The 19,953-nt window shown below is 46.9% G+C and overlaps 1 protein-coding gene across 1 annotated transcript in view; it reads left to right on the top strand.

Moving 5' to 3' along the window:
- The first annotated feature begins 10,412 nt into the window (after positions 1–10,412).
- snx25 (sorting nexin 25) overlaps positions 10,413–19,953 on the top strand; it is a 29,127-nt gene continuing 19,586 nt past the window's right edge. The window contains 7 exon segments of the mRNA XM_084331353.1: positions 10,413–10,589; positions 10,903–11,795; positions 16,946–17,029; positions 19,380–19,421; positions 19,424–19,486; positions 19,489–19,524; positions 19,527–19,593. Coding sequence (XP_084187479.1) covers positions 11,411–11,795; positions 16,946–17,029; positions 19,380–19,421; positions 19,424–19,486; positions 19,489–19,524; positions 19,527–19,593 — 677 coding nt within the window. The 5' untranslated portion in view covers positions 10,413–10,589; positions 10,903–11,410.

The raw sequence follows: 19,953 nt of genomic DNA, 5'->3' as shown, positions 1-19,953 counted from the left end.
CTGCTTCCTTCGTTTTGTATTAAAGGGAAACTAATGATCTTAGGTGGACAATAAGATTGTTTTTATTTTTATGTTTTCTCCCAAAAAGAAAAGAATGAATGATGTTTGATGACTTGTAATATTGTTATTTTCAATATGATTTTCTATATCAGGTGGTTGGCAGACTGTGCCAATCTGTTTGCTTCTGTGATTTTCTGTTTTAGTTTGATGATAAAAAAAAATTTAAAATAAAGTTGCCAGATTCATGGAATTCAGTGCTGATGTTGGATTTAAGCCTTGTATCTCCAGGATCGTCGTGGAAACTGGTGCCGTGTTGTAAAATAACAACCTGACTCCACCTGGACTATTCAGGTACAACAGGGGTGCAGATTGTGTAGATATTCATCACACCCCTGGTCTGTGACCCAGAAATGGTTTGGTGGGTAAAGGAACATTCCACCAAATTATGTCCAAAATGTCACATACTGTATATCCCAAAACTACAAATTGTCTTGTACTAATTAATTTGTCTTAAAGTACTGAGTTGAAGAGTTGGGGAGTGTGTGATGTCATTATGATGTCACATACACCAGGAAGTATTAAATACAGCTTAGGGGAATTATGGAAAAATATATATATAACAAGGCTTTAGTGAGTGTAATGCTTTATATATATATAAACTAAAAGGAGAATACCTTCAAGAGAAAGAAGGGACTGCACACTCCTCAGGACTGGTTTTTGCTTTTTTATTGCACAACGTGTTTCGCTATCTGCTTCCTCACCTGAGGAAGCAGATAGCGAAACATGTGCAATAAAAAAGCTAAAACCAGTCCTGAGGAGTGTGCGGTCCCTTCTTTCTCTTGAAGGTATTCATTCTCCTTTTAGTTTATATATATATCTCTCTTGCGCTGACCTGCACCTCCAGTCGGGGTCCAACCAGATGTGCACGAGTCTTGTTTAGTTTAATATATATATATATATTCCATATTCCATCATTAACTGAGCTTTATTGGATACTCTGGGATATGTGACATCATAATGACTATTCTGAGATTGTGGGCAGAATAAATCGACTTTATTTCTTTGGTGGAGAGTTCCTTTAAGCCCTGCCCCCCTACCTCTGGAGCCGACACGTCTCCCTGCTGGCCTGGGATCAGATCCCACCTGAGCCTTCTCTCCTGTGTGTCTCCTCTACGGTGTCTCCCTGCTGGCCTGGGATCAGATCCCACCAGAACCTTCTCTCCTGTGTGTCTCCTCCACTCCGTCTCCCTGCTGGCCTGGGATCAGATCCCACCAGAACCTTCTCTCCTGTGTCTCCTCTACTCTGTCTCCCTGCTGGCCTGGGATCAGATCCCACCAGAGCCTTCTCTCCTCTGTCTCTCATGGTCCTATCTACTGTCTCAGCTCTTTAAAAAAAAGGGCTCTTGTCAACTTTCACCTCAAGTAATAAAAGAGAAATGTGGAGCCTGGAGTTATGAGGTTTACATGCAAAATTGTACTATGTATGTTTGCTGCACATCGCTATGGTAACTATCAGACCTGTGGATCAACTTCTAAATCGGAATAAAGATTGTTTTTTTTATATATTACTCAGTGGTGTTGTGTTGCCTTTATTGAGTCGTTTTTATTGATGCAGGTGTATCTTGATAAGATCAGAGTCCACTTTTATGGTGTGTGTGTGTGTGTGTGTGAATTTCTATCTTTGTGAGCACTGATGTAAAACAGGGTTTTTGAGCATTATAATGGTAAGGTTAAGATAACGGTTCTAGATAAGATGCATTAAATCTGCACTAGCAAATACAAAGTACGTGTGTGTTACATCTCTCTCTCTTCTCTCTCTCTCTCTCTCTCTCCCTCCCTCTCTCTCTCTCTCTCTAACCACAGCTCTAACTGCTGTTTCGGTTTTGGTTCCAGTTCTCTCTCTCTCTCTCTCTCTCTCTCTCTCTCTCTCTCTCTCTCTCTCTCTCTCTCTCTCTCTCTGTCTATCTATTTCTCTCTCTGTCTGTCTGTCTGTCTCTCTGCCTGTCTGTCTCTCTCTCTGTCCGTCTGCCTGTCTGTCTGTCTGTCTGTCTGAGTGTCTGTCTGTCTGTCTGAGTGTCTGTCTGTCTGTCTGAGTGTCTCTCTGTCTGTCTGTCTGTCTCTCTGTCTGTCTGTCTGTCTGCCTGTCTGTCTGTCTCTCTCTCTGTCTGTCTGTCTGTCTCTCTGTCTCTCTGTCTGTCTGTCTGTCTCTCTGCCTGTCTGTCTCTCTCTCTCTCTCTCTCTCTCTCTCTCTCTCTCTCTCTCTCTCTCTACTTCCTGTTGTGTGCCTTGTTTCTCACCCCTCAGTGGATAGGTTACCTTGACAACCACTCACCACAAGCCATTAGCCAGCTGCTGAGTAAACAAGCCTATTATGGGATGTCTACTCATTTGTTCAAATTTGCAGTGGAGGAGGTTAGACTTGTCTCCTCTCCTATCCCCTCTCTCCTCTCCTCCTCTCCTATCCCCTCTATCCTCTCCTCTCCTATCCTCTCCCCTCCTCCTATCCCCCTCCTCTCCTCTTCTCTCCTCTCCCCTTTCCTCTCCCCTCTCCTCTTCTCCTCTCCCCTCCTCTCCTATCCCCTCTTCTCTCCTCTCCCCTCCTCTCCTATCCCCTCTTCTCTCCTCTCCCCTCCTCTCCTATCCCCTTTCCTATCCTCTCCTATACCCTCTCCTCTTCTCCTCCCCTCTCCTCTCCTCTTCTCCCCTCCCCTCCTTTCCTATCCCCTCTCCTCTGCTCTCCTATCCTCTCATCTTCTCCTCCCCTCTCCTCTTCTCTTCTCCCCTACTCTCCTATCCCCTCTCCTCTCCCCTCCTATCCCATCCTCCCCTCTTCTCTCCTTTCTTCTCTTCTCCTCCCCTCCTCTCCTATCCCCTCTCCCCTCCTCTCCTATCCCATCCTCCCCTCTTCTCTCCTTTCTTCTCTTCTCCTCTCCTCTCTTTAGTATATTGAAAGGGTACTAAAGGGTGTTATAATGCTTATCTGAAGTCGGTTGTTTGGTTTCCTCAGTGCTGCTTCATGTTCATCTGAATGTTGGTCAATCTGGTCTAAGATCAGGTCTGAGCCAAGCAGCCCTGGGTTGATGTTGCATTTCCACCATCTAGTGTCAGCAACCGGAACTGCAGTTGTATTTCAGCCCTCAGCCTCTTCCTGCATCAGAGGTTCCCAGCCTCTAATCCCTGTGACCTCAGCATTAAACACATGAAACTAGAGATTACACTTCAAACTAAAAGTCTAAAGCCGCAGTCTGGAATTTATTTTTATTACCACCAATCGAGCTACTTACCATAAAATCCCTACAGAGGAATAATTAAAATAATTATAAAAATAAACTTTATTTGTAGAGCACCTTTCATACAAGAATTGCAGCCCAATGTGCTTCAGAGCAGTACAATAGACATAAAATTGACATAGGCATAAAATGAGCATTAAATTGGCATAATTATAGACAGGCATAAAATTAGCAGAGAATTGACATTAAAACCTCCCAAAGAAAATGTTCATAGATTTCTGTCATTAAAATCTATAAAATACTATTAGCAGGTTTCTGACTAAATAAAAGCAATGCATAAAATGCAGACATAGAATTTGTATAAAATATAAAAGAATAAGAGTGACGCATAAGGTGTAGACGGAATAGAATCAGTGGGATAAAATAGCTCTCATTTACAATAATCATGAAAATAAATGTAAAATGTGCATAGAATAGACCGAATAGTAGAATAGTTCTCATCAACAGTACAATAATCATAGTGTGGGTGTAATGATTCCAAGGAGCAGAGTGTATTAAAGAGGTAAGTGTTTAGCTTACTTTTGAAAATATTTAGTGATCTTGCCTCCCTAATGTCACAAACGCACGTATCACGTGCACAGCGAGACGTACAGGAACCAAGAGCGGAAAGACATTCCTGAGTCATCTTCAAAAATGCAGTTTGTCATCAAAATAAGGAAATAGCCTTCATGTAATCCTTTTCACTGGTGGACCAGATTTTTGTCTGTCTGTACATGTCAGCCCTTTTGTCTGTCTGTCTGTCTGTCTGTCTGTCTGTCTGTCTGTCTGTCTGTCTGTCTGTCTGTCTGTCTGTCTGTCTGTCTGTCTGACTGACTGACTGACTGACTGACTGACTGACTGACTCAGTCAGTCAGTCAGTCAGTCAGTCAGTCAGTCAGTCAGTCAGTCAGTCAGTCAGTCAGTCAGTCAGTCAGTCAGTCAGTCAGTCAGTCAGTCAGTCAGTCAGTCAGTCAGTCAGTCAGTCAGTCAGTCAGTCAGTCAGTCAGTCAGTCAGTCAGTCAGTCAGTCAGTCAGTCAGTCAGTCAGTCAGTCAGTCAGTCAGTCAGTCAGTCAGTCAGTCAGTCAGTCAGTCAGTCAGTCAGTCAGTCAGTCAGTCAGTCAGTCAGTCAGTCAGTCAGTCAGTCAGTCAGTCAGTCAGTCAGTCAGTCAGTCAGTCAGTCAGTCAGTCAGTCAGTCAGTCAGTCAGTCAGTCAGTCAGTCAGTCAGTCAGTCAGTCAGTCAGTCAGTCAGTCAGTCAGTCAGTCAGTCAGTCAGTCAGTCAGTCAGTCAGTCAGTCAGTCAGTCAGTCAGTCAGTCAGTCAGTCAGTCAGTCAGTCAGTCAGTCAGTCAGTCAGTCAGTCAGTCAGTCAGTCAGTCAGTCAGTCAGTCAGTCAGTCAGTCAGTCAGTCAGTCAGTCAGTCAGTCAGTCAGTCAGTCAGTCAGTCAGTCAGTCAGTCAGTCAGTCAGTCAGTCAGTCAGTCAGTCAGTCAGTCAGTCAGTCAGTCAGTCAGTCAGTCAGTCAGTCAGTCAGTCAGTCAGTCAGTCAGTCAGTCAGTCAGTCAGTCAGTCAGTCAGTCAGTCAGTCAGTCAGTCAGTCAGTCAGTCAGTCAGTCAGTCAGTCAGTCAGTCAGTCAGTCAGTCAGTCAGTCAGTCAGTCAGTCAGTCAGTCAGTCAGTCAGTCAGTCAGTCAGTCAGTCAGTCAGTCAGTCAGTCAGTCAGTCAGTCAGTCAGTCAGTCAGTCAGTCAGTCAGTCAGTCAGTCAGTCAGTCAGTCAGTCAGTCAGTCAGTCAGTCAGTCAGTCAGTCAGTCAGTCAGTCAGTCAGTCAGTCAGTCAGTCAGTCAGTCAGTCAGTCAGTCAGTCAGTCAGTCAGTCAGTCAGTCAGTCAGTCAGTCAGTCAGTCAGTCAGTCAGTCAGTCAGTCAGTCAGTCAGTCAGTCAGTCAGTCAGTCAGTCAGTCAGTCAGTCAGTCAGTCAGTCAGTCAGTCAGTCAGTCAGTCAGTCAGTCAGTCAGTCAGTCAGTCAGTCAGTCAGTCAGTCAGTCAGTCAGTCAGTCAGTCAGTCAGTCAGTCAGTCAGTCAGTCAGTCAGTCAGTCAGTCAGTCAGTCAGTCAGTCAGTCAGTCAGTCAGTCAGTCAGTCAGTCAGTCAGTCAGTCAGTCAGTCAGTCAGTCAGTCAGTCAGTCAGTCAGTCAGTCAGTCAGTCAGTCAGTCAGTCAGTCAGTCAGTCAGTCAGTCAGTCAGTCAGTCAGTCAGTCAGTCAGTCAGTCAGTCAGTCAGTCAGTCAGTCAGTCAGTCAGTCAGTCAGTCAGTCAGTCAGTCAGTCAGTCAGTCAGTCAGTCAGTCAGTCAGTCAGTCAGTCAGTCAGTCAGTCAGTCAGTCAGTCAGTCAGTCAGTCAGTCAGTCAGTCAGTCAGTCAGTCAGTCAGTCAGTCAGTCAGTCAGTCAGTCAGTCAGTCAGTCAGTCAGTCAGTCAGTCAGTCAGTCAGTCAGTCAGTCAGTCAGTCAGTCAGTCAGTCAGTCAGTCAGTCAGTCAGTCAGTCAGTCAGTCAGTCAGTCAGTCAGTCAGTCAGTCAGTCAGTCAGTCAGTCAGTCAGTCAGTCAGTCAGTCAGTCAGTCAGTCAGTCATGATATATTGGAGATGTTGTTATCTCCACCAGGTGGTACGCTGGGGGCGTTTTCCTTAATGCCAAGCAAGCAGTGCAAAAATGCTTCCGCATTCGTCACCGCACGCCAGTGCGGTAAAGCGCCCTTCTTTTCAGACAAATGCTACCGTGCGTGCACCGGCGGCGGCGTGCTCGCTCAGGTGCGTGCGTGCGCCGGCGTGCTCGCGCGAGGTGCATGCGCATGAGATCCCGCCTTGGTTCGACACGAGCGGAGCTCAATATATATAAGTCACCGCCCCTTATTCAGTATCTAGCAATAGCTCAATTGGCAAGGCCACATGGCTGTGGATCCTATGGCTCGTTTGCTGGCGAGTTCGAATCCCATCGAAAATATTTTTTAACGTGATTTTTTTTTAACGTGTATTCTTTCGCCGGTTAAGGTTAGGCATGGTTAAGGTTAAGGTTAAGGTTAGGCATTGTTTCGGAGTTGGTTAAGGTTAGAACGGTTAAGTTTAGGCGCTGTTAAGGAGCTGGTTAAGGTTAGAGTTTGTCAAAGAGAATGGCAATATAATTTCTATGGTTAAGGTTAGGCATGGTTAAGGTTAAGGTTAAGGTTAGGCATTGTTTCGGAGTTGGTTAAGGTTAGAACGGTTAAGTTTAGGCGTTGTTAAGGAGCTGGTTAAGGTTAGAGTTTGTCAAAGAGAATGGCAATAGACAGCCTATTTCCGCCCGACCTGGGCGCTGGGCGGCGGAAAATGAAAGGCGCATTACTGCACGCCACTACGGTAAATTTTTGCACTGCTTGCTTGGCATAAAGCTACACGCAGCCTGGGGGGATTATGCGTTTGGTTGCGTGTGTGTGTCTGTCTGTCTGTAGTTAATCTCGCCAACTACAAGGCCACAGTGGATGAAAACAGAAATAAAGACTTTTTCTCCATGTCATCACTTTCAGTATGTACAACGTTGGATTGAAGATCTTTTTATTTTTTTTATCAAATTTTTTTATTTTCCATTTTCCATTTGAAGAACTTCTTTTTTATACAGATCATTCAATATGGGTCAGTATTTGTTATCAGCATGGTTATCAGCCATAACAGAAAATCTATTATTGGTTACCAAGTCAAGTCAAGAGTTTTATTTGTCACGGCATACACGCATACAGTGAAATGCGGGGGGTCTTGCCCGCAACGATTGTGCAATATTACAATAATAAGAATAGGATGAGATGTTCAAGTTCAAGTTTCTTACAGAAGTACAGAATACTTTTATACAAAATGCTTCTTTCTGTTTCGCTCCAGAAACTGTTCTAGGCAAAAATAGATAAGTATAAAATAAGTATAGCAAGTATAAAATAGAAGTCAAGTACGTAGACAAAAATGTTCAGTATATACATATATACAATGCTCAATGTAGAGTAGAAGTAACTGAGTTACCATACAATATACTATAATACAGTGCAAAGCAGAGGTGGGATGAGGTACAATTTAGGTACAATTTACAGTAAGGTGTAATGAGGTATGGGTTGTAGTGCAAATTCTTTACCAATAAATATAAAGTGTGCTTAGGTGTTCTAAAGTGGTTAAAGTGGGTGCTGCAGTGAGTTGTATGTTTAAAGTGAGTGTGTGCGTGTGGATGTGTGTGCTGTGAGTGCATTTGATGGTTGTTACATAGTGTTATTGTTCGTTGAGCATCCTGATGGCCTGGGGATAGAATCTTCTTCTGAGTCTCTCTGCTTGCCATGAGACTCCGGTATCGCTTGCCTGACCACAGCAGTTCAAGAATAAGACATTTGTGCATATAATACAAGTAATAAGAATAAGACATAACATAAAATTTGATAAAAAAAAAAGAATAAAACATAACAGGTATATGTACATAAAGTTTACAAAAAGCATGGTAAGACATGCTAAGGTCCTGCGATAGTGCAATACACTGTTAGCTACGGATGAGGCACTGGGTCTTATGTACACTACTATACAATGCTATACTATACAATCTACAGTTATACTATGTGTCCTTATGCTAGCTTGCTATATCCATCTGTTTACTATACAAGAACCACTCCCATTCTTGTTTTTAAAGTGACCTTTCATTGTGTAAAGTGACCGTTGAGTGTGAGTGTGTGCAGCATGTGTGTGTGTGTGTTCATGCTAAAGTGACTGCTAGTGTGTGAGCGTATACAGTGTGTGTGTTGTGCGTGTGCTTGTGTGTGGAGAGTTCAGTGTTCAAAACTCTGATGGCCTGGGGGAAGAAGCTGAGCCGAAGTCTCTCTGTCCTAGTTGCTGGTGTTCGCAGGCGTTTGCCTGACCGCAGCAGCTTGAACAGGCTGTTGTTGGGGTGGTGAGGGTTTTTCATTATTCTGCAGGCTCTGGATTTGCACCTCTTGTTGTATAGAACCTGCAGGGGTGGTAGTGCAATACCTGTAGTACGCTCAGCTGAGCGCACCACTCTCTGTAGGGCCTTCTTGTCCTGTGCCGTGCTGTTTCCATACCAGGCAGTGATGTATCCAGTCAAGATGCTCTCTACAGCTCCGGAGTAGAAGGACTGGAGTATCTTCCCCGATACTCTGAACTTCCTTAACTGTCTCAGGTGGTAGAGGCGCTGCTTCGCCTTCTTTACGACTGAGTCTATGTGTGTTGACCATGTCAGGTCCTCTGAGATGTGGACCCCCAGGTACTTGAAGCTGCTCACCCTGTCCACGGTAGCCCCGTTTATCCTCAGTGGTGTGTGTGTCCCCTGGCTGACCTTCGAAGCTTTTTTTGGCAATCGAAGCTTCGGGGCCGAGCTTCGATTTTAATTCGAAGCTTCAAATTTTTTTTTCTTTTTTTTTTTTTAATAATTTTCTTTTATTTTCTTTTATTAAATTTTGTATCTTATGTTGTGGGACTTGTACAGCACTTTGGTAAACTTTGTTGTTTTTAAATGTGCTCTATAAATAAAGTGGATTGGATTAATGAATTAAGTAGCCCCTTTCGTGACTGTGACGCAGCCAACAAGGTTTCACTTGGCTGTGTGATTTAATTCAAGGTGGATCGCTGTTGTCGTTTGAACAACTTCAGATTTCATGGGAACTACCAATCCCCCAAATCAAGAATGTTTAAGATGAATGAAGTAAGATTTTTATTATTTGAAATATGGCCTGTGTAGACTAAACTATGCACAGAATTATGTCAGTCTACAAGGTCCGGATTCTACATGGTCCGGCAATGTAGACCTTGTAGACTCCACTACAGACCAATTATCAGTGAATGTTCATGCATTTTAAGAAGGGCTACTTCCACAAAAAAACAAAGAACTCACCAAAACATCTCAGTAGCACCTTATCTAAATGTTCTATTTCATATATGGAGATTCATATTTATTTATGTATTGCATGCATTTCTACATTTTATTTCCTATTTTGTTTATTCATCCCAGTATCTTTCTTTCTTATGTGTGGAATTCTACAAGGCATGTAGGTGTATATGTGTTTGAGGATGATATTCTTCAAACAGGCAATAGTGATGATATAATTTGGGCAGTGCTGAGCTGGGTTACTTTCCTCCAGTGTATTTGTCCTCCGGCCCCACCCAATGGCCCCATGCACACACACACACACACACACACACACACACACACACACACACACACAAATCGAAGTAAAAAAAAAAAAAGTGAAAAAAAAATATTATTATTATTATTTTTTTAACTTCGATTTTTTTTTATGTTCGAAGCTTGTGCCATCGAACGAAGCTTCGAAGTATTTAAGACAGCCCTTGGAGTTGGAGCTGAACTTGGCCACACAGTCATGTGTGTATAGTGAGTACAGCAGGGGGCTCAGGACACAGCCCTGGGGGAACCCGATGCTCAGGGTGATGGTGTTGGAGGTCTGACCCCCACCCTGACCGCCTGGGGTCTTTCACTCAGAAAGTCCAGTATCCAGACCCAGCTCGATCAGCTTGTCCACCAGAAGCCAAACTGTGTAATATATTGGCGCATCCACACTAAAATAAAAGTGTCCTTCGGCAGACTTGTCAGTCACCCAACAACTCTGAGTCTGTTCGTTTTAAAGACCTACCTAGCCTGTCGTGTGGTGTCTATGAATTCACTATGAATTTATGAATTCAACTATGAATTGAAAATGGGGGACCCTGATGTAAACAAGACGAAAGTCTTTCTCTGGTCTGCATCCCCTTAACAATTGTGTGTATTGAGCCGTACTGTATTGTACCCATTCTGCAATCTGTTAAATACATTTTTCATTCATTCATTCATTGTCTTCCATTTGCGACCTATTTGAATAAAAAAAAAATTGTAATCGTACAAATGTAATCGTTAACGACACCTAGAGATCGGGAAGAGTTTGTGTTTAATAATGATGAAACATTCAATACATTTATCATTCTTAACCAGTGCAAGCAGAAACTCCGCCCCCCCCCCCCCCAGAACATCCTCCTGCTGTGAACCAAGCGCGCCCTCCCTCGTCACCACCGGCCCTGATTGGCTGACCCTCGTCACGTGCGCAGAGATTTGACAGTCAGCTGCAGCTCGCGGCCGACGACAACAAAGCTGCCCTTAAAACAACAGCCGTTTATTTGTTATTATCCGACAACATGAGAAATTAACCACCGCCACAGTTATTATAATATCAGTTGCATCAATTCTGTACATAAAGCGTCCGTATCAGACTGTTAGAAGAGCAGAGAGAGGAAGCGTTTGTGTCCTCTCTTCCCCCACAAAGGTAAGTTGGATCATGAACGGGAACGTTAGCAGATGAAGATGCTTTTTTCTTCCCCTCTGTCGCTTTATAAGCTAACAGTAGCTTAGCAACAGTTAGCCTAGCTAATCAAAATGGTTTCACCGAAAACACATTAGCCCTCTTCTAGTATAAGCTCGTTCTTCTCCTTGTGTGTGTTGTTATTATTTGGGTGGCTCGCTAAGGCTAACAACCCAGTAGGCTGTCAGCAGCAGGTTAGCCACTTTCAGCTAAGTGTCGTTGGTTAGCAACAGTCTCTAAGCTCCACCCTCCACCTGTCTGTCTGTCTGTCTCCAAGGTGACGGCTGGTGATTGTAGCTCCATCAATCTCATCATCATCATCATCTCCCCGGGCTCCCTCCCTCCTCAGCAGCACATTGGCCGCCTGTCATCATCCATCCCTCCATCCCCCCCCCCCCCGGACACCCCCAGCCGGGGGCGCCTTCTTCTGATCCTCACCGAGCTGGGGGGTCTGGCTGGCGGCCGTGTGGTGTGGATGAGTCATCGCGTCGTCGGTGTGTGTTGTTGTTGTGTCTACTCTTAGTACCGACGCTGGATGGAAGAAGAAGCGATGATCCGAAGAAGCAGCAGCAGTGAGGGTCAGTGAGTGAGTGAGGAGGAGATGTCGAAGTGGGGATGCCTCTCTCCGGAACCAGAGGCGTAGTCCAGGGTTTACCACACCACCGCCACCACCGGGAGGAGGAGCATCAAGTCCACCCCCTCTCCGACTGGCCACACAGACTGTCGTCACTCGCGGCTACTAGCCCCGTCACCCGCGAGTCGTATATGGATGGTGGGGTCACAGCATGCCCACCACCGCTGCCACCACGACCCCCCAGGCTGGAGGAGGAGGGAGCGACCGCAGGAGGAGGAGCCGAGGAGGGTCGGGAGAGGTCGAGGAGCCCGCCGTGTCTGCCGCCGCCTCCTCTTCCTCCGTGGGCTCGTCCGTCCGCTTCGTGCCGGCCTTCTGCCTGGGCGTGCTGGCGGCGGTAGTGTTCCAGTTCTTCTGGGGCGGCCTGACGCTCACCTCCTTCCTCCTCAAGCTGTTCCTCTACGTCTCCTTCGCTCTGCTGTGCTTCCTGGCCGGCAGCTTCGTCCTGCTGGTGAGGAAGAGCCCGCCCCGCGTCAGCTGCTTCCACCACGCCCGGAGGCAGAACGCCGCGCTGCTCCACTTCTTTCACAAGCTGATGGTGAGAGACGGACGATGACCGACGCGGCGTTAAAGGAAAACTCCCAACAATTTTTGGGGGAAATTAGCTTTACCGTCTTCTCCAGAGAGAGAGAGAGAGACGATAGAGACCAGTTTCCTCTCTGTGCGTTCAGTAGAAAGCTATCTGGCTGCACGTTAGCCTAGCTTAGCTACAATGAATGGAAGCGGACATGACTGGGTAGCCTAGGCTATTGTCCCAACTAACACTTTCTCCCGAAGGCTAACCCATCAATGTCCGCTTCCATTCATTGTAGCTAAGCTAGGCTAACGTGCAGCCAGATATCTTTCTACTCAACGCACGGAGACGAGACTGGTCTCTATCTTCTTGTCTCTCTCTGGAGAAGACGGTAAGCTAATTTCCCAAATGTTGGAGTTTTCCTTTAAGGGCTCATTCAGATCTAATCAGACACGTTTTCCCTTCCCTTAAATGGGGGTAGTTGCTTCCCTTGAATAGGGCTAGTTGCTTCTCTTGAATGGGGCTAGTTACTTCTCTTAAATGGGGTAGTTGCTTCCCTTGAATGGGGTACTTTGCTCCTCTTGAATGGGGCTAGTTGCTTCTCTTAAATGGGGGTAGTTGCTCCTCTTGAATGGGGGTAGTTGCTTCTCTTGAATGGGGGTAGTTGCTTCTCTTGAATGGGGGTAGTTGCTCCTCTTGAATGGGGGTAGTTGCTTCTCTTGAATGGGGGTAGTTGCTTCTCTTGAATGGGTCTAGTTGCTTCTCTTGAATGGGGGTAGTTGCTTCCCTTGAATGGGGGTAGTTGCTCCTCTTAAATGGGGGTAGTTGCTTCTCTTGAATGGGGGTAGTTGCTTCCCTTGAATGGGGGTAGTTGCTTCTCTTGAATGGGGTAGTTGCTTCCCTTGAATGGGGGTAGTTGCTTCCCTTGAATGGGGGTAGTTGCTTCTCTTGAATGGGGGTAGTTGCTTCTCTTGAATGGGGGTAGTTGCTTCTCTTGAATGGGGGTAGTTGCTTCTCTTGAATGGGGGTAGTTGCTTCTCTTGAATGGGTCTAGTTGCTTCTCTTGAATGGGTCTAGTTGCTTCTCTTGAATGGGGGTAGTTGCTTCTCTTGAATGGGGTAGTTGCTTCCCTTGAATGGGGGTAGTTGCTTCCCTTGAATGGGGGTAGTTGCTTCTCTTGAATGGGGGTAGTTGCTTCCCTTGAATGGGGGTAGTTGCTTCTCTTGAATGGGGGTAGTTGCTTCCCTTGAATGGGGCTAGTTGCCTCTCTTGAATGGGTCTAGTTGCTTCTCTTAAATGGGGGTAGTTGCTTCCCTTGAATGGGTCTAGTTGCTTCCCTTGAATGGGGCTAGTTGCTTCCCTTGAATGGGGCTAGTTGCTTCTCTTGAATGGGGGTAGTTGCTTCTCTTGAATGGGGGTAGTTGCTTCCCTTGAATGGGGGTAGTTGCTTCCCTTGAATGGGGCTAGTTGCTTCTCTTGAATGGGGGTAGTTGCTTTTTTTGAATGGGGCTAGTTGCTTCGCATGAATGGGGGTAGTTGCTTCTCTTGAATGGGGGTAGTTGCTTCTCTTGAATGGGGCTAGTTGCTTCTCTTGAATGGGGGTAGTTGCTTCTCTTGAATGGGAGTAGTTGCTTCTCTTGAATGGGGCTAGTTGCTTCTCTTGAATGGGGCTAGTTGCTTCTCTTGAATGGGGGTAGTTGCTTCTCTTGAATGGGAGTAGTTGCTTCTCTTGAATGGGGCTAGTTGCTTCTCTTGAATGGGGCTAGTTGCTTCTCTTGGATGGGGCTAGTTGCTTCTCTTGAATGGGGCTAGTTGCTTCTCTTGAATGGGGCTAGTTGCTTCTCTTAAATGGGGGTAGTTGCTTCTCTTGAATGGGGCTAGTTGCTTCTCTTAAATGGGGCTAGTTGCTTCTCTTGAATGGGGCTAGTTGCTTCTCTTGAATGGGGCTAGTTGCTTCTCTTAAATGGGGCTAGTTGCTTCTCTTAAATGGGGCTAGTTGCTTCTCTTAAATGGGGTAGTTGCTTCTCTTGAATGGGGGTAGTTGCTTCTCTTGAATGGGTCTAGTTGCTTCTCTTGAATGGGGCTAGTTGCTTCTCTTGAATGGGGCTAGTTGCTTCTCTTGAATGGGTCTAGTTGCTTCTCTTGAATGGGGGTAGTTGCTTCTCTTGAATGGGGGTAGTTGCTTCTCTTAAATGGGGGTAGTTGCTTCCCTTGAATGGGGGTAGTTGCTTCCCTTGAATGGGTCTAGTTGCTTCTCTTGAATGGGGGTAGTTGCTTCTCTTGAATGGGGGTAGTTGCTTCTCTTAAATGGGGGTAGTTGCTTCCCTTGAATGGGGGTAGTTGCTTCCCTTGAATGGGGGCAGTTGCTTCTCTTGAATGGGTCTAGTTGCTTCTCTTGAATGGGTCTAGTTGCTTCTCTTGAATGGGGGCAGTTGCTTCTCTTGAATGGGGCTAGTTGCTTCCCTTGAATGGGGCTAGTTGCTTCTCTTGAATGGGGGTAGTTGCTTCCCTTGAATGGGGGTAGTTGCTTCCCTTGAATGGGGGTAGTTGCTTCTCTTGAATGGGGGTAGTTGCTTCCCTTGAATGGGGGTAGTTGCTTCCCTTGAATGGGGGCAGTTGCTTCTCTTGAATGGGTCTAGTTGCTTCTCTTGAATGGGTCTAGTTGCTTCTCTTGAATGGGGCTAGTTGCTTCCCTTGAATGGGGGCAGTTGCTTCTCTTGAATGGGTCTAGTTGCTTCTCTTGAATGGGTCTAGTTGCTTCCCTTGAATGGGGGCAGTTGCTTCTCTTGAATGGGGCTAGTTGCTTCCCTTGAATGGGGCTAGTTGCTTCTCTTGAATGGGGGTAGTTGCTTCCCTTGAATGGGGGTAGTTGCTTCCCTTGAATGGGGGTAGTTGCTTCTCTTGAATGGGGGTAGTTGCTTCCCTTGAATGGGGGTAGTTGCTTCCCTTGAATGGGGGTAGTTGCTTCCCTTGAATGGGGGTAGTTGCTTCTCTTGAATGGGGGTAGTTGCTTCCCTTGAATGGGGGTAGTTGCTTCTCTTGAATGGGGGTAGTTGCTTCCCTTGAATGGGGGTAGTTGCTTCTCTGGGAAGGGATGGTGGTGTTGACAGTGGATGAGGAGCCTGACACCTGAGATGGATGGGGGGGGGGGGGGGGGGGGGGTGTTGACGGTGGATGAGAGCCTGCCACCTGAGATGGTTGGGGGGGGGGGGGGGGTGTTGACGGTGGATGAGGAGCCCACCTGAGATGGATGGGGGGGGGGGGGGGGGTGTTGACGGTGGATGAGGAGCCTGCCACCTGAGATGGATGGGGGGGGGGGGGGTGTTGACGGTGGATGAGGAGCCTGCCACCTGAGATGGATGGGGGGGGGGGGGGGTGTTGACGGTGGATGAGGAGCCTGCCACTGAGATGGAGGGGGGGGGGGGGGGGTGTTGACGGTGGATGAGGAGCCTGCCACCTGAGATGGATGGGGGGGGGGGGGTGTTGACGTGGATGAGGAGCCTGCCACCTGAGATGGATGGGGGGGGGGGGGGTGTTGACAGTGGATGAGGAGCCTGCACCTGAGATGGGATGGGGGGGGGGGGGGGTGTTGACGGTGGATGAGGAGCCTGCCACCTGAGATGGATGGGGGGGGGGGGTGTTGACAGTGGATGAGGAGCCTGCCACCTGAGATGGATGGGGGGGGGGGGGGGTGTTGACAGTGGATGAGGAGCCTGCCACCTGAGATGGATGGGGGGGGGGTGTTGACAGTGGATGAGGAGCCTGCCACCTGAGATGGATGGGGGGGGGGGGTGTTGACAGTGGCTGAGGAGCCTGCCACCTGAGATGGATGGGGGGGGGGGGGGGGGTGGTTGACAGTGACAACAGGGACAGGCGTAGTGGTTGCTAGCTTACTAAAGTGAATATCTTTTTAAGTCCAAAATCAGAACGATCCCTTTAATGTGGTCAGATGCTCCCCTCCTCTTCGCTCCTCCTCCTCCTTCTCTCCTCTTTTCCTCTCCTCTTCTCTCCCTCCCTCTTCCTCTCCCTCCTCTTCCTCTCTCTCCTCTTTCTCCTCCTCTTCCTCCCCCTCCTCTTTCTCTCCCTTCCTCCTCTCCTCTCTCCTCCTCTTTCCTCTCTCCTCTTTCCTCCCCCCCCTCTTCTCTTCCTCTCTCCTCCTCCTCTCTCTCTCTCTCTTTCCTCTTCCCTCCTCCTCTCTCCTCTTTCCCCTCCTCTCTTCTCTCTTCTCTTTCTTCCTCTCCTCTTTCCTCTTCTCTATCCCCTCCTCCTTTCCTCTCCCTCTCTCTCTCTCTCTCTCTCTCTGCTCTCCCCCTCTGTGTTTGTATCGAGGTGTTGTATTATAGATGAAGATGTAGTCATCATGACTCTGTATATAGACTCGTTGAACACATTGAATGATTTATTCACATCTCCATAGCAAACATACAAGGGATCACCGGTGTGGGCCAGTCAGACATGCAGAGGACTGAGGTCTATATTCCTCCAGGTGTTGGTGGTGACTTTGGAGCCACATTTAGCCCCATTTCCCGGTAAGCTAGACGGATTCCTTTGAGTCTAATTGGGGGTGCGACGGTGGCTCGGTAGGTAGAGCAGTCGCCTGGCTATCCGGAGGCTCCCGGTTCGATTCCCGTCCTCCCGGGCAGTGTGTCGAAGTGTCCTTGAGCAAGACACTTAACCCCTAACTGCTCCCGATGAGCAGTCGGCACTTGCATGGTCGCCTCCGCCGTCGGTGTGTGAATGTGAGTGAACGGTCAAATGTGAGGAACAAATTGTAAAGCGCTTTGATAAAAATCTGCTATATAAATCAAAATGCAGCCATTTACCATTTAATTGAAATATAGCCTGAAATATAGCATAACTAGCCCTTTTCACTCTGAGATGTAATTATGTTAGAATAGGCCTATACCACATTTCCTTCTACTCACAAGAACGGTCCAACAGCCTAGATGGAGGTGACCGGAGGACATAAGAGATCTAGGAGCAACGTGGGAGAGCGGAGATCCATTAAATAAGAGTTTAAGACCTTAAAAAACTGCATCCTGTACTGGATTAGTGAAGGATGATAACACTGGGGTGATGTGGTCTCTCTTTTTTTGTGCTAGTCAGCATTCAATGTGTATGTTGTTGTTGTTGATGATGTGTATGTTGTTGTTGTTGTTGGTGCTGGTGTTCCAGCTCGTTTCTCGGTGTCTGTCCAGGACAGCTCTCAGACCAGGAGGGTGGTGGTGTCTCATAACGTGGACAAAGCCCTGAAAGAAGGTAGGAAGGAATCACCTTTCATCTGACATCTGACTGACATCTTACGACATCTGACTGACATCTTACTGACATCTGTCTGACTCTTACTGACATCTTACTGACATCTTACTGACATCATACTGACACTTACTGACATCTTACTGACATCATACTGACATCTTACAGACATCTTACTGACATCATACTGACTCTTACTGACATCTTACTGACATCTTACTGACATCTGACTGACATCATCTGACACAATACTGACATCATACTGACATCTTACTGACATCTTACTGACATCATACTGACATCATACTGACATCTTACTGATATCTTACTGACATCATACTGACATCTTACTGACATCTTACTGACATCTTACTGACATCTTACTGACATCTGACTGACATCATACTGACATCTTACTGCATCTTACTGACATCTTACTGACATCTTACTGACATCTTACTGACATCTTACTGACATCTGACTGACATCATACTGACATCTTACTGACATCTTACTGACATCTTACTGACATCATACTGACATCTTACTGACATCTTACTGACATCTTACTGACTCATACTGACATCTTACTGACATCATACTGACTCTTACTGACATCTTACTGACATCTGACTGACATCTGACTGACATCTGACGACATCTTACTGACATCTTACTGACATCTTACTGACATCTGACTGACATCTGACTGACATCATACTGACATCATACTGACATCATACTGACATCTTACTGACTCTTACTGACATCTTACTGACATGAGACTTCCACCTCATAGCCTCCTATCCGAGTTCAAATGGTAGACGATACTGCCATCTGGTGATATTTGATCGGCATTGCAGTTCCAGCGTATGTGGCTGTGCCAAAATGGTTCAGAGTGCTCCGGGCAAGTCTGTAGAGCGGGGATCAAAGGAAAAGATCAAATGATCTAATAACGAGTTTACATTGTTGTTGGTGTTCAAGCCATGGCGCCCAATAACAAGTAAACTCGTTGTTTGGCGCTGATTGAGTTAAGAACAGGTTCTTATTTACAATGTCGATCTGGTCCAAGAGGCCCCAACAGGAGTACAAATATATATATATATAAATATATATATATATATACACCAATAACAAAATACAAACACAGTTTTTTTTTTTATCCACTTTTTCTCCCATTTCTATATTTTCTCCCATCCCAATTTCGTATCATCCAATCAACCCTCCCCTGTCACGAACGCTGTTCTTGCCTCCCACAAGCCGGCTGCAATGTGGACTAAGTCATACATAGCACAAGTCCCCTCCGGTACTTGAGGTAACAGCAGTCGCATCTTTTCACCTGCGCAGCTCGATCTCTGTGGCGAGGAGTAACGCGTGGAGCTCACGCTGCCCCCGACACTTCCTGATTCTACTGCGCAGGCGCACCAACCGACCTGTAGGAGTCGCTGTCCACAACGCCCGATCCCCACCCATCAGTTCCCACCCCTACTACGGCCAATGTGTATTAGTACGGACGACCAGCTAAACTGAAAGCAAATGTGGAGCGCTGGGCTCGAACAGGCAAGCCCACGTTCCAGATTTCGTGGCGAGCGCCTTGCCCACTACGCCACGTAGCCACCCTACTCGTTATTGATAATTATCGATATTGTTATCAGTATTAAACTTTTTCTTTTATTTTTTTTTCTTGGTCGTTGCCGCCATCTTTAGTGTTACAGCCCCTCACACTCCAGTTCTCAGGCTGCAGCTGGTTTGAAAGAGAAAGTAAACCGGCTTCTCTGCTGGCTGTGGCTCCAGGGGAGTTGAACAGTTCTGCTCTGCTGGTTTCTTTTCTATCTTTGGTGCTTTTTTGGTGGACAAACCACCGCACATGTGCACCGTGACTCGTGACTGGAGTCTAGTTCTGCTAGCACACATAGCCTACTGTGTACAGACGGTTTCAACTGTATTTTAAATTAGAAAGCAAACAAAATAATGGACAAGGAAAAATAAATTCAATTTGGTCAGTATTGTCATTTGGACAAGCCAAAGCCATACTTTAAGATGCAGGCAAGAAGACAAGTCTGTCCACTGTGGAGGTCACAATAAAAAAATTATCTTTTCTTTTCATTTTCTTTTTTAATTATCGATCGATATCGATTATTAAAATATATCGCGATAATTATCGTTTTTTATCGCCCAGCCCTAATTCAGACCACAATCAGCTGAATTCTCAGTATGCATACTTAACACAATAAGTACATACTGGTAAATAAACCCTCCGTATGCATACTGAAGACATACTGATTGCTTGACTGATTGCTTGATATTGTGTGTGTGTGTGTGTGTGTGTGTGTGTGTGTGTGTGTGTGTGTAGTGTTTGACTACTCCTACAGGGACTACATCATGTCGTGGTACGGGCTCTGAGTCGTGACGAGGGCCAGCTGTACGCCATGCTGTCAGAGGACTGGTGGCAGGTGATTGGTCACTGAGGGCCCGGCTGGCCAACATAGACGTGGTCAACGTGTGGGTTACGACACCATCAGGATCCTACACACACACTTCACCGACCTGAAGGCTGCCTGCTCCAGGTACACACACACACACACACACACACACGGCGGCGCGCATCGGCCTTGGATATGGGGGCTCCTATGGGCTTAGTTCAGGGGGGGGGGACGTAGGGGAGGGGGACCATCGTTTCCGCGGTTTGGCCCGGGGGGGGGTCTTGGATGTTGTGGGGGTCGTCGGCCGTGGGGTGGGGTGCTGGGTGGCATGGAGGTAGCGGGCTTGGCTCGGTGGGGGGGGGGGGAGTACCATCGTCGGCCGTGGGGTGGGGTGCTGGGTGGCATGGGAGGTAGCGGGCTTGGCTCGGTGGGGGGGGGGAGTACCACCCCTCGCCCTCTACTGGCCTGGCCCAACCAAATTCAAGGTACCCGTGTCGCTGAATA

Source organism: Notolepis coatsorum (genome assembly GCF_963971535.1).
Source record: "Notolepis coatsorum genome assembly, chromosome: 16".
Taxonomy (NCBI): domain Eukaryota; kingdom Metazoa; phylum Chordata; class Actinopteri; order Aulopiformes; family Paralepididae; genus Notolepis; species Notolepis coatsorum.
This window is presented reverse-complemented; position numbering and strand designations above follow the sequence as displayed.